Source organism: Drosophila albomicans, chromosome 3, assembly GCF_009650485.2.
Source record: "Drosophila albomicans strain 15112-1751.03 chromosome 3, ASM965048v2, whole genome shotgun sequence".
In the NCBI taxonomy this organism is placed as follows: Eukaryota; Metazoa; Arthropoda; class Insecta; order Diptera; family Drosophilidae; genus Drosophila; species Drosophila albomicans.
The window spans coordinates 16,023,291-16,038,049 of NC_047629.2; the positions used below are offsets into that span (position 1 = coordinate 16,023,291).

Genomic DNA, 14,759 nt, shown 5'->3' on the forward strand with positions numbered 1-14,759 from the left:
ATGACATATTATTAACGATTTATGTGTCTAGATAATGGCTATTTGTGATTTTACGGCTAAAACGCACAATCACTTGGCAAATAGTTTGCATTCACGCTGTTTTTCCCAGCAACGGAAGTTATCGAAAAAAAAAAACTGTATAACAAAAAGTTAAATACACGAATAACGAAAGCGCTACCAGGTATTTCCCCGAAAAAAATGCGACAGACTCAATGGACAAAATTCACTTGAATTAATTCGAGTTTTAAATTTTGTAGCCTCGGTCTTGTTGACTCTTGTTCACTTTGGAAATCGATGACAACGCTTGACGTCATTGACCGTCCCTCGGCCCAGTCATGCCTTTCCTCTTTCATTTTCTGTGACCTACATGTGTAATTTTAGGATTGGCAGGACATCTTTAAAAGCGAATTAACTGCTCCCAATTGGCTGATGACCTGAAACTTCCTCTGGGTCAAGTTACAAAACTCAGAATGGATAATATGAATTAAACAAGAAAGAAAGCTACAGTCGATTGTGGTCGACTCTCAGATACCCAATACCCATTTTTAATCAATGCAAAAAAAAAGTGTTATATACCATAGAGCGCAAAATATACCATATTGTCAGCCATACAAACTAAATCTATGTAGGCGTATTTGCCCTTGCAAAAGTATTGCTTAAATAATTTCTAAAATTTTTATCTGATCGCAACGAAATTATGCGTCAGGAATCATAAGCACGGACGCTGATCAAAAATATATGTATATTTTTTAAAGGGTCGGAGATGCCTATTTATGCCTGTTACATATATTTTATGGAGGCACAAAGTTAAGATACCCTTTTACCCTATGGGCACCGGGTATAAGAACAATTAACGTAAATGAAAATGGAATATTAATGAAATTATAATTGCATGTTTGCAATTAAAATAAACTTAAGCTTTAATTATAATTTCAATATATAACAAAATGCAACGATATTTTTTATGTATATTGAAATTGAAATGGAATTTAAATTTCTAATCAATATTCTCAGTTCAAGTGGAATTCATCGTAATGCGCATCAACTTTATTCTCGTTCTGCTACAATTAATATTATTAAATCTAAACTATCATGTGAGTATTCTATTTTTGGTTTTACTCCCTTAATAAGTCATTTAACCGTTCTCAAAGGACGCTGTTGAATTCAAATTCACGAATTTTGTTTGCGAAAATTACAACGAATCGTGGGTTACTCTGAACGAGTGTCGTTTACGGGCTGTTAGTCGCAATAGAACCATTATGAATTTTAATGCGACGTTGCGTCATAGCCTTAATAATATTGTGATTCAAGCACAAATGTTTCGGAAGGCCAATGGATATAAGCCATGGCTTTACAAGATTGAAGTTGACGCATGTCGGTTCTTGAAGAAACCATATAATCCACTGGCTATTATAGTATTTAAACTTTTTAAGGACTTTTGCAACTTTAATCACACATGTCCTTATGAGGTAAGTTGTATTCCCTGAATTAACAGCAAATGAAATAAATATTCGTTGTATATGCTAAAGGGTCCGATACTTGTGAAGGGATTCTATCTGCGATTGAGTATATTACCACATAATATACCAACTGGAGACTATTTAGTCATACTCAAATGGTTTTTCTATAATAATTTGCACTTTACTTTAAATTTGTATTTTGCATTTGTTGAGAACTTAATATGAACATTTGGATAAGCAATGTTTAATGCGTATCGTTTAGATGAAAGCTATATTAATAGAATTTTTGGATATTAAAAAACGCTTTGTACACAGTATTCCATTTGCAATAAAAAGCTTTTTAATTGAACGAATAAAGCAATTTCAGATAAATGCATTTTAAACCTTCAAACAAAACTCATCGCTATGTCTATCAACATGAGAGTGCTGTTGAATTTTTTTCTTTTAAATATCTGCTGCAATGTAAGTATCCAAGCAAGAATTATTAATAATTTCAGCATTTTACAATACTAACTACTGCAGGAAGCTTTGATATTCACATTAACGAATCTTGTGTGCGAAAATCCCAATCAAACCGAGTATACCATACACGAATGTCGTCTAAAGGCCGTTGCTCGCAATCGGGCTGTGTTAAATTTTAATGCTACTTTTTATCATTACTACAATAATATGATTATTCGCGGCGAACTATTCAAGAAAGCAAATGGCTATAAGCCGTGGCTTTATAAGTTCGAAATTGAGGCCTGTCGTTTTATAAGTAAGCCATACAATCCAATCGCAATTATAATTTTTCGACTATTTAAGAATTACTCCAACTTTAACCACACATGTCCCTACGGAGTGAGTAAATGTTACTGTAAATTTTTATTGTCTATAATATTTTCTTGTTCAGGGTCCAGCATACGTAAAAGGTTATTATCTTAACAGCAAAATCTTACCAAATTATCTTCCAACTGGAGACTATTTACTAGTATTGGATTGGATATTTGGAAAAAAAGTAATGCTGCATATAAAAGCGTATTGGTCGTTCGTTGAGAATTTAATATAAATATTGTATATCAAAAGTTTATAAATACAAACATTTATTTGTTAAAACAAACTCATCAATTTCTGCTAATGAAGTAAAGCGAAAAGATTAATTAAATGCTTTTTGAAAAAATTGCAAACTTAATGTAAAACTCATCAATATGTTGAACAACTACGTGGTGTTTTTGCTTCTGATGATTATACCCGCTACCCATAGGGTAGAAGGGTATTATAACTTTGTGCCGGCAGGAAATGTATGTAACAGGTAGAAGGAGGCATCTCCGACCCTATAAAGTATATATATTCTTGATCAGCGTCAACAGCCGAGACGATATAGCCATGTCCGTCTGTCCGTATGAACACCTAGATCTCAGAGACTATAAGAGATAGAGCTATAACACGTGGGCTGAAAAGTCCCGGGCCTTACACATAGATTGTGCTAGTTTTATTGCAGTCACCTTTTTCAGTTAATACAATCCTTCAGAAGACAGCTGCTAAAATTTCATGATATTCTATGCATTAGTTTGTAAGTTATTGAGCCAAAAGTGACACTACTTTTTCTATTTTAACAACAATGGATCAAATCCAATTTCGTCTTCTAATCTTACAATGCTTCTTGATGGGAAAAAATACCGTTCAAGCAAAGCTTTGGCTTGAAAAGTGTTATGGGGACTCCTCTCCATTAGAAACAACAACAAAACGTTGGTTTGCTGACTTCAAACATGGTCGTAGAGACACCGATGATGCAGAACCCAGTGGACGTCCAAATGGGGAGGTCACACCAGAAAACATCAAAAAAATCCACAAAATCGTTTTGAATGATCGAAAATTAAATTTGCGTGAGTTAGCTAACATCGTAAAGATATCAAAAAAACATGTTGGCTTAATATTGCATGAGCATTTGACTATGAGAAAATCTCGTCAAAATGGCTGCCGCGTTTGCTCACTTTTGACCAACAACAAGAATGAGTTCATGATTCAATGACAGTGGCAAAACTACATTAATTTAACTTCGAATTGCTCCCACATCCACTAATTCGCCAGATTAGGCTCCCAGCGACTTCTGGAGGTTAGCAGTCCTGGAAAAATGCTCGCCGATAAAAAATTTCACACGATTATCACTGAAATTGAAGCCTATTTTGAGGCAAAAAATTAATCCTTCTAAAAAATTTGTATTGAAATGTTACAGCGGCTCTGGAATGATTGCGATGCTCTTGATAAAGATTAAGTTGATGAGTAACGCCAATTTTGATCCAAAAAAATCAAGTTGTCTTTGTCAGGCCCGGGACTTTTCAGCCCATGTGTTAATTTTTTCGACAGCATTTGTTATGTTTGCACGCAGATCAAGTTTGTTTCAAATTTTTTCCACGCCCACTTCCGCCTCCGCAAATCAAAAAAATCGAATAACAAGCCTAAAGCCTAAAGCTAGAGTTGCGAATTTTGGTATATACAATAATAACTATAGTAGTTATGATTCCTGAAAATTTGGTTACGATCAGATAAAAAGTGTGGAAGTTATTAAAGTTGCTTCGGCCGACAATCTGGTACATTGTGCCGTCTATGGTATATTTTGAATGGTGTACTATATCGATATACCAAATATACCATTTGGTATATTTTTAGTATTTTTGCAGTATATTCGGTATATTTTGAAAATGATACCGCAATATTTTGCTTTTATTAAAAATGGGTAGCGGGTATCTCACAGTCGAGCACACTCGACTGTAGCTTTCCTACTTGTAGCTACCTGTAGCTTTCCTACATTTATTTATTAAATATTGCAAATGAACTTTGCAGGAGGCTGTTTCAACATTACATCAACTTCTGAATGATATTGTTATACGGGGTCAAGTATTTCAGAAAGCCAATGGCTATACAATAGAAGTATCGAATCTTGTAAATTCGCAAAGAAGCCTTAGAATCCAATTGCTATTTTGATATTTACACTTTTTTAAAGACTATTCAAACATCAACCTGTCCCTATAAGGTGAGTACCAAAGCTTGTCGTTTATTTGAGTATTAAATTAAACAATACAATACATTTTTTAGGGTTCATTTGAACTAAATATTCTACAAATAGTTTAAATGTTTAACTAAAGTTAATCTTGCCTTAGTTGAGGATTTATTGTAATTGCAAATAATATTCAATCTGAATGTTCAAGAAAAGTTTTTGATCAAAGTATTTATGGTCCGGTTTATGCAGAAATAAAAACTTTCATTTATAAAATATATTGATTACAATATTTGTCAATATTGGATTATTTTTCTCTGTCATCGTTTGTTTTGCAATTGATTTCCAAATTATAATAAATATGCATAAACCCAGTTTTCTCATGATTACGCGGAAGTAGGCGACTCACACAACATTTTCATGTTACACTTGCGTAAAGATGACCACAAATAAAATAAATAATAATAATAATAATCTCAGAAATTCACCAGAGGAATTAAAGCCAATGAGTGCTTTAAAAAATCCCAATAAAAATAACAAGAAAGCTGCTTAAATTATGCAATGAGCAACCAAAAATTAATGTGTAAGAGGCACACTTCTCAGAAGTTTCACAGCTCAGTTAATGTGAGCTTAAGCCGAACCAAGCAAAGTAAGAAGAAAAAGAGATGACAACAGACAATCGAAAATTGTTAAGTATCATTAACAAGAAGAAAGCTCTGGCTGGTTACAGTTATGTGCAATTTATTGCATTGCAAATAAATAAAAGAAATTACCGGAGTGTTAATGCTGACTTATGCATACAATTAAATGACAAAAGCATCAACAACACGACACAGCACAGCACAGCAAGGCAACCAGCAGCTGTAGCAGCAACAATCGTCCACGAATTAGGCCAAAATAATATTAGCCATTGTTGTGGGCAAAAAAAAAAGCGTCATATTCGGCCTTGAAATACTTGGGAAATGCTACATGAAATGCATAAAACTAATGCAGATAAATACTAATACAATACACAATAGAGCAGCTGAGCTTCGCCTCTGCGATTACGAGCGAGTATTCCTTGATTTGTGTAAATATTTGTGGTTTTGGCCCCAAGTGCTGCATGCCAATTGAAGTGGCTTGGAGCGGTCTAAATGTACAGTTATTCACAGACGGCGCAGACGGGCGGCGGCGGTTAACCAGCCGCAGCTTCAAGATAAATTTAATTAATGATGATTTTTGTTGTATTTTCGTTCGATTTACCGGTTTTTGAACTTTTCCCTACGCCCCAGTAGTATCTCAGTTTCTCTCTCTCTCTCGCTCTTTCTCTTGCTCTCTTTATCAGCATCTCCTTCTGGCTCACACGTACAGAGACTCTCTCCATCTCTTTTAATTTATGCAGCTGTTTCTTGTTCATTTCGTTTCGGTTTCAGTTTTGTGAAATGCATTTCTCTGATTTGCGGCTTCTTCCTCCCTCCCTCCATTCCTTCATTCTGTTGTTTGCACCACAAGAAATGTGTGTCAAAGGCTCTACAAATAATCCTTGCTGTTTTGAATACACTATCAAGTGTTTGCTAAAGCCCCACACAGAAATTGGGTCAAGTGTGTGCAGTTTTATTAGCCATTAACGCGTGACAATGAACAGTTTTATGGAAAAAAATCAAGCAGAACATTTGATTCAATTAATAAACAAGCCGTGAAACTGTTTATTGTTGTAATTGTATCTAATGTTTACGTTATGGCTAAGCAATTGATATGTAACAGACCATCTGTCTGATTGCGCTCGTCAATTCTTAATGACTTTGGCTTTGACTAATGCCGCACATAAGCGAGGGTCGTTCGTAATCAAATTGAAGCTAATTAATTGTCTATGATACCGAGTAATCATAAAATGTCAGTGAACTTGTAAGAATAATCCATATGTGTAATAGTTATGATTGCACACCCGAATAAATAACATTAAATGCCCAAAGTAGTAACACATTAAAATTCATTGCTAAAAACACTCAACGCACTGTTGGGCCTACTAATTTTTGGTAATTTTGGTCTTTCAACTTGTAAGCAACCCTGAACTGAACGCTTCTAAAATATGAGACAATGCTGCAAAAATTGGCATACATAGTTGTGTTGCTTATTTTAGTTGGTATTGTATTTTGTCGAAAGGAAATATCATCATTGAGATTCCGCTAAATATCAAAGGCAGCAAGCAGCTGTTGGCTGAGTTTATTTGGTTGTTTGTTGATATGAATATGCATGCCATAGAGCCATATAAAAATAACGTGTGTGTGGCGCCAGGCACAAGACACACGCACATCGTTTTTTGTTATAGCAACATAACAAAAACAAATAACATAGATGTATGCAAATGTGAGACGCTACACAAATTCAATTTTCAATTTCAGCGTAATAAAAATAAATGTTGCATACTTTCAGGCCGCCACAATTTGCCAGTAGGCTTAGCAAAGACACAAACCCCCGGCCCGAGAGTGGAGAATAACAACTCGGCAACAGCTCATACGTAATCTGTGGAGTTTGTTTTGTTAACTTACGGTTCTGCTTCGATGGATTTCAATTTGGCCACATAGTTGGATGGTATATAGCCCTCTTGGCGCGACTTCTTGCTACGCGCTAGCCACCAGTCACCCTGTAAATAAATCAATACATCAATATGCGATATCAAAAATTTGTATGGTAGCTTATTTAGCATGAAACAAACAATGAGATAAACCACGCTAAGTGGCCAGTTATCGAGGGAATTGTTATTTATTTGTCATTTAATTGCACAAGATAACAGCTTCAATAAGCATTGTGTTTATTTTTAGATACACGAATGAGCTTTACGACTCATAGCAGACAAAACAGACTAACTAACTAACTGACTCAACGGCAAATTTCCTTATAGAGATTGTAGCTACATTTATTTCAAGTATACTATAATCGTTGGCAAAATCAATAATAAACGATCAGCGTTTGATACAATTGTGTGCATCATTTAATTATTTAATTTATAGTATGCTTAAATTAAATGTCTTCCCCCAAACTATATTTGGCTTTGAGTTGAAATATGTCTTTTGGGGGGAATTCGAAAGATACGTCAACAAACTATATTTCACCAGAAAATATATTTCTTGTGTTTTCGCTGAAATTTAACAATTTAGTGATTAATTAACTGGCAAATCAACTGGCTGCCGGGTTGTCTTGATTGCTATTTCTACTATCATTGTTGTTGCGGCTGTTGCATTGAACAACATTTTACACGAGGCTTAAACAATAATTAATTTGGCTGTCGTCAAGGGAAATAAAAAATAAAAAACGAATGCGAAATCCGAATGAATTAACACTCATTCGTATATTATTTCGTGGCTTCCATCTCAACAGAAAATTGTTATGGCCGTTGGCAGCGTTGGCCACAAATGCGAAACGTGTTTTGCAGTCATTTGATGGGGGCCAACGTTAATAGCAACTACAACAGCTATATAGAGAGTTATGTTTTTTTTGGGCAGCCATCGGTTGAGGTGAGTTGAGGTTGAACACTCTCCACGCACACTTTTCTCGACACCACTTTGACTATCGGTGGCATGGGCACTTGCCATTCGCATTCGCATTCCCATTCCCAGTAGTTGGACATAGTTCATATTTGTATGGGTTGGTAATAAAAATTCTCTTGATTGTTGACTATCAATTTGCAGTGGGCGACGACGACGACGGCAAAAGCACAGCTGTTAAAAAGTCGCACTCACGCAACCTGCGACCAGCAATAACAATCAACGATACATAAAACAACTACAATAACAGTAACAACAAACAAACACGAGCTGGATAAACCACAAGTTCGTTATACCCTTTAAGACCATAGACAGCAAATGGATCAAAATGACCTTATTTCATTCACTAATAGGAAACCCTATAGAAATTATTAAAATGAAGTATACGAATTTTAATAATTTTATATGGTTTAAATACATTTTAAGGATTAACGATTTTGCCAAAATGAATGAACAGTTAATATCTGAACATTTGGAAATATTCCTAAGTATAAATATAAATAGTAATCATATATTGACATGTTCATAACGTTAAATGTTTACAATCCAACGTTCGGTATTTTGCCAGGGTATTTCATATTCTATCAACACTGCTCCTATTTCGCCCAGTTTGGTTTTTCTCTGCAAATTTTTATTACATATTGTGCTGTAGGTTCGTGTAATTTACCATTCACGCATTGGTTTTGCTTCGTTACAATTGGCGAAACAAAAATAAATGAAAAGAAAGAAAATAAAAGTCGAAGGAAAAAACGAAAATTAAATTAAAACTTTATTCATTTGGCAGTTCGTACGTTTTGTTTGGTTACGCGCTTTCCCAGTTTTGCTTTTTGTTCAAGCTTAACAAAACTAGCAGCAACAACATTAACAACAATACCAACAACAACAACTACAACAGCGATCACAATAACTGAAACTGGCTTTTGCCAAATTTGTGCAGCGTTTTTGGTTTTCGATTGGACAAGATAAAAGCAAAACAGTTAGATATATTCACCCGAATATCAAAGAGCAAACTTGTTTTTTTTATTAATGTAGTTTTGTTTCTTTCTTTGTTTTTGTTTTTAATATTATTAACACTAAAATGTAATTGAGTTTCGTATCTCGTCCACAACATAACCAAAAGAGAGCGGGGGACGGCGTGAACCGCCCAAGTCAAGTGCTGTGCTATCATTAGCCTGCGACATGATTATGTCTGCGGGAAGGTCAATGAACAGACATTTTTAGGGTTCATTGTTTATTTGCTCGCTGCTGTTGCTGCTGCTTTGATTTTTTCACGCTTTTTCTTTCACTCACTCTTCTTCACAACTTCCCTCCCGCTTCTGCTGCTGTCCCCATCTCTTTCTCGCCTATGCTGTCTGGTTAGTTGTAAACATTTCTTTCCATCTAAAAATGCATTTCATAATCGGTTGCTCATGATCATGTCTGCAGCTATATATATACAATCGATATCTATATTTGTACTCGCAAGTTACGCCTTGATTCCGATGAAAATTAAATTGATTTTTTCGCTGTTGAAAGTGAAATACAGATTATATTTCAAATTGGGCACACATGACGAATTATTTATTTTGTTGCAGAACTCTTTTCACTTCACGGACTGTTCGCTGCCTTTCATAATGATTGAGCGAGCCGCAGATTTTTACAGCTAGCCCCATGCTAGATAAGCTCCCAAGTTGACCCAAATGGACGACGACGACGACCACTTAGACAACATTCTATTTCTCTTTCTTGGCTGTCATTGACGAACTTGAAAAGAATTGCCGGCGATTAAAATCAGTTCTGGTAGCAATCTTTTTTTTGTTCTCTCTATAGCTGTTAGCGGTAAGCAGCTGGTTTGTTTTATTAGCCCTTGAGCATAATCACAGCAGTTAAAATTCCAAGATAAAGCGATTGAGAAGCGTTCTTTAACATTAGTTTTTCGTAAGTAAAAAGTTTACTCATTTTCAGTCTGGAGTCTGAAGAATTTCAAGTCACATTAACATGTTCCACACGTCTCTACATAATCCCTGGCTAAGAAGTTGAATAGCCAATAAACGCAACTTGGCAAAGGGAGTGCAGCGGTATTTAGGGTAATCTCTATCTAGTTGGGGGAAGCAATCCTTGAAGGGTTTCATTTCGCTTCCTGCTGTTTTGCCACAAAGCGCCCAAGCCGAACCCATATGAGTCGCCAAGTGAGTTATTTCTTCTTTTTTTTTTTTTTTTGCTTTTTTGGTGTAAAAATATGAAAGCGATTCTCCTCTTTGGCTGAGCTGAGAGTCGAGAGAGCTTCACAAAGAATGCAATGTGCAAGCGACAAAACTGCACAAGTGACTGACTGAGTGAGTGAGCGAATGAGTGAGTGAGAGAGTGTGTGAGATGAGTGTGTTGTGTGCTTATGTGATGGTGAGGTTGTTGTTGTTGTTGATGTTGCTGTTGTTGGTTGGCAAATGACAATGAACAGAAGAGACGGCGGCAAACGACGTCGCTGACGAGGCACACCCATAAAATATTTTAACATACAATTTTGATTTCTATGCATGACGTTGAGCTCAACCAAGATGTTTGGTGTTGTTGTAGAAAAAGTTTATAAAAGGAAGCCGGGACAGCTTTTTTTTTGTTTTGTTTGCAGCCGCTATGGCAAGTTGAAAGTCTTGCTGTTGTTGTCGAAGCAACGACAGCAGCAGCAGCAATAGTTGTTGTTGGTGTACTTGTACTTTAATTAAACGCTGTAAATGCTGCTGTCCCCACACAGCTACCGGAAACAGCCGCGAGCTGCTGGCTGATTACTCTACTTTGTTGGCGACAGCTGCCACAACGAAAGAGACAGCAAGCAAGCGAGAGAGAGAGAGAGAGAGAGAGGGGGAAAACGTACGTCTTTATGGCTATGCTGTGCGTTCAATTATTACAGCGCTACGAAAATGCTGCAACGTGAATGATACCAAAAAAAAAAAAAAAAAACAACAACAACAAAAACCGTTGTTGGCCATTCCACAGCAAGTGCGCAACACTTGGCCCAGAGCCAAAGGTGGACGTCATGCTTTTAGGCGCCGCTGCTGCCACTTGTCTGAGCAGTCACCGAGTCAGCGAGGCGACCAACTACCTTCCGCCTCTCGCCTCCCTTCCTCCCACACTCGCCGCTCCGCTCTACGCTGCTCTGCTTTTAGTCAGATCATCCTATTCCCCCATTTCCCATCTATCTTATCTGAAGGTGGTCATGGCTGTGCTGACGTAAACCTCTTTAAATATGCATGCACAAATAAATAGAAAATGTTTGTACATCTGAGTTGAATGCGCCCTCTTCTGTCACAACACAATCTGAATTGGCCGGCACCAGATCGTTATGTGGGCGGTCGGGAGGTGTGACCTCCATGGGGCTAATCATAGAATTTATAGAAATATGCCAAACATCTCTGACTCAATGCCGACTGTTGGCTGAGTGCACGCTCTCAACCTCAGTCTCTGTCTGGTCTGGTTTTTCAAGTGGAGTTGCAGTTTGCTGCTTTAATTACAGCTTGAAAATAACCAGAAATTAAACAACTGTCGACAGTCGAAAGCTGAATGCCCTTTTCAGGAGTTGTCACAAATGAATATTGCATAAAAATCTATTACAGTTATTATATTTGGTTTTTCGCTATGTGCCAACAAGTTTTTCCAGCTGTCAACTACTACAACTAATTAACTATTATGCCTTAACTATTACGTTTTCTAATGATTTAACGAGTCGAGTTAACTCGAGTTCAACTAAGATGTGTAATCTATTTGTGAGTCATAAACTTGCACTCTTTATGATTAGAATGTGAGATTATAATGTCGTCTCTCTTTTAGTTATGTAAACAAACTGAGTTTATCTTTACTTCAAATGGATTTCCCCTTAATTGTATAGTATACTAGATAAGCTGTTTAGTATATAATATATATATATTGTTTTTAGTATGTATGTTTGTAAAGAATTATACTATATTCTTACAGTAACTAGAAAGCAGTTGTAATGCTACTCTTAGTAAGCGTATTCAAACTAGAGAGCAAATAAAAAAAAACCAGCCAGCTTGAAAATTGCCAAGCGCTTGTGCATGGAAAATGCAGTCTGGCTTCAAAGTTGGGGTTGCAGCAGTTTGGGGTTTCGTTGACTGCTTTTTCAGAGCGTGGTTCAAGTGGCAAGTGGCGACTGCGTTGGCCGCAATTACAGTGTCTGGTTTTACTGCCAACTCAATTCCCCAACCTCCTCCTTCTCTGCTTCCTCCACCCACAGAAGCGCAAAAAAAAAAAAAAAACGACGATGACATTGAAACAGTCGAGAGAAAAAATATCAAAAGAGAAAATAAAGAGTTTGCAAAATTTTTGTTGGGGATTTGTTATGGTTTTAACTATCGTGACGCATACACATAGCTCAATGCTTAAAGTGCCAATTGAAAATACAGAAATTTGATGTGAAAGACGTTCAACGTTGAACACGAACGAACAATATGCGATTGCCAAACGAAAATAACAAAGAATTGCACATAACAAAGTAAATTACTCAATAGAAAACTGATTTTTATACAACCAACAACAAATAGTTGATGAAAGTATAATTCAATACATTTGTAGTCTGTTAATTTTCTCACAAATTAACGATAATTATATGTTATGAAAATCAAAACACGTATATTTTGATATGTATTTCGAGAAGCAGGGCGGTACTATGGTCACTCCAAAATAAATGTAGTTATTTTCAATATTTTTTTTAGTATTCAAGTATTCAATGTTTATAACAAATTGTGGTGCTAATTTAAGTATTAAATTGTTATTGATAAAGAAATATGGGTTCTCTAATATAATACGAAATAAGTATGGTCACTTTAAAATAAATCGAAATATTTAAAAAATTACCGATTTTAAATCAACTTTTAAAACACTATTGGAAATGAATTATGTTTAACGAAACCAGTAATATGGTCACTCTAAAGTTCAGTGAGATTAACCAAGAGGAGTTAATTAATCACATCAGCTTCTCATGAAAAGTCATTGCAGTCAGCTCAACATATTCCATATTTAACATGGAATTTGCATGAAGAAAAGTTTTCATGATAAAAGAAACATAAAAATGGCATGCGATGCCTTGGAGCTCCAATGAATCGAATAATTAAAATGCTCACGAACTTTTTAATAAACTCGTAATTTATGCATAGTTCGGCAAATGCGCGACGGTTCCAATAGGATTTATGGCTTTCAAACAAATGTCTGTTAGTGTGTGTATACTTATACACATATACATACATTTACATCTACATATGTATGTGTTTTTTTTTTTTTGATAAGATATTTAATTGGCAAAACGATAGAGAATGAGAGACAGAGAGAGAGCAAAACTCTTGTTATCAGTGCCTTACTGCTGTTTTTTTGCGCTCTCTCGCTGCCTCTTTTAACTCTTTCACCACATGATTCACTCACCTGTGTGTCATTCAATATCTCCAAGTGCTCGCCCTTGCGGAAGCTCAAATCCTCGTCGGTCCGCGCATCATAATCGTAGAGGGCCACAAATATCTTGGCGTTTGCATTGGCAGCATCACTTTCGGGGATTTGTGGCACCGGACGTATTTGCTCTGGCTGCCCGGGCATGGGCATCACGATCTGTGGAACGCTGACGCCAACGCCAACGCCGCTGATCCCAGCGCCGGGATCTTCGAGGGGATTGCGAACATCGCCGGCATGCGGCTTCTCGTCCGCCTTCTGTGTGCGTAGACAGTTGCCCATGATAACGGATTTGGAGGAGGAAGTGGAATCAACTCAGTCCAGTGTGTGCGTCAGTTGTGACGTATATTTTAAATGCAGTATGAATGGAAGCCAAGTTTTGCTTGTGTGCGGAGTTTTACTGTTACTTTCACTCACACACAGACAGTGGCAGCTTGAACACTAACACTAAAACAGAGTCAGCAATTACAATTCAATTGCACTCGGTTGTTTATGCGAGGACGACTCACACAAACGCACACACACAAATGCACACTATTTGTTAGTGGTGTTGTTGTTGTTTATTTGCTCACTCGCGAGTCGCGATCAACATGGGGTGTTGGCACTTATCTCTCTCGCTCTTTTTACTACTGTGTTTGTTGCGACTGAAACGTCGCGCGTCGTCAGTTAATTAATTAATTTGTGATGCCTTATTGTTTTGCATTTATGGCAACACGCATTGGCCACTCACTGCATAACTGAAACTGCTGCACTACTGTATTAATTATTGAAGCACTCTCCACTACTAAATTAAATGCTTACACACACGGCTGGCAATGTTGTGAGTGTGTTTGCGTATGTATGTATTTTTCTGGCTCTTTTGCATGTGTACATATACATATATATGGATGTGGTGTATGTGTATGTGATGCTGGTGGCCAAACAAGACGGACGCGGCCAACAAAAACAATTTAAAAACACTGGTAAACTATTGAAGCACATGTACACATTATTCTTCTAATATTTTTCACCATTCATTGCATTTCTTTTACATTTTTAAGTTATTTAATTTGTGTTTTTCAGCTGCAGCGAAAATGGCTCCCCGATGAAAACCTGCGCGACAGTCGATATCACTCTGAAGCGATAGCATCGATTATCGCGATACATTTGCTGCCTCGCAGGTTTGCACATCGATACAAAAGCAGAGCTGTATTTTCCAATTATAGCTGGCAATGCTGTGTTTGTGAACGCTGTAAATAAACAGCTGTGGCTGTTATGTTAAATAGAGGTAATGTTATTATAGGAAACATTAATATTTTGTTAAAATTAACCACCGTCATAATTAAAAAAAAACTAATTTATACTATTCGATTTCGAGTTTTACCAGAAATT

General features: G+C 36.5%; 2 protein-coding genes across 2 annotated transcripts in view; one reads left to right on the forward strand and one right to left on the reverse strand.

Moving 5' to 3' along the window:
- The window catches only part of LOC117568256 (tyrosine-protein kinase Src42A), a 46,446-nt gene extending 31,944 nt beyond the window's left edge, over positions 1–14,502 (reverse strand). Inside the window, exons 1-2 of the mRNA XM_052005115.1 lie at positions 13,368–14,502; positions 6,966–7,060 (exon numbers count right to left, since the gene is read on the reverse strand). Coding sequence (XP_051861075.1) covers positions 6,966–7,060; positions 13,368–13,670 — 398 coding nt within the window. The 5' untranslated portion in view covers positions 13,671–14,502. The remainder of the gene's footprint in view (positions 1–6,965; positions 7,061–13,367) is intronic.
- On the forward strand, positions 820–2,368 carry LOC117566658 (uncharacterized). Its single transcript, XM_034246202.2, has 5 exons — positions 820–855; positions 1,015–1,094; positions 1,152–1,469; positions 1,530–1,618; positions 2,353–2,368. Exons 2-5 carry the CDS (start codon positions 1,035–1,037, stop codon positions 2,366–2,368), a joined length of 483 nt encoding a protein of 160 aa, XP_034102093.1. The 5' UTR covers positions 820–855; positions 1,015–1,034.
- Positions 14,503–14,759: the final 257 nt, after the last annotated feature.

Excerpts from the sequence above, each read along its gene's own strand:
- LOC117566658 (XM_034246202.2), top strand. The coding sequence starts at position 1,035 with ATGCGCATCAACTTTATTCTCGTTCTGCTACAATTAATATTATTAAAT. Across the intron at positions 1,095-1,151 it reads TATTAAATCTAAACTATCAT|GACGCTGTTGAATTCAAATT; the intron begins GTGAGTATTCTA and ends CCGTTCTCAAAG. Across the intron at positions 1,470-1,529 it reads ATCACACATGTCCTTATGAG|GGTCCGATACTTGTGAAGGG; the intron begins GTAAGTTGTATT and ends TATATGCTAAAG.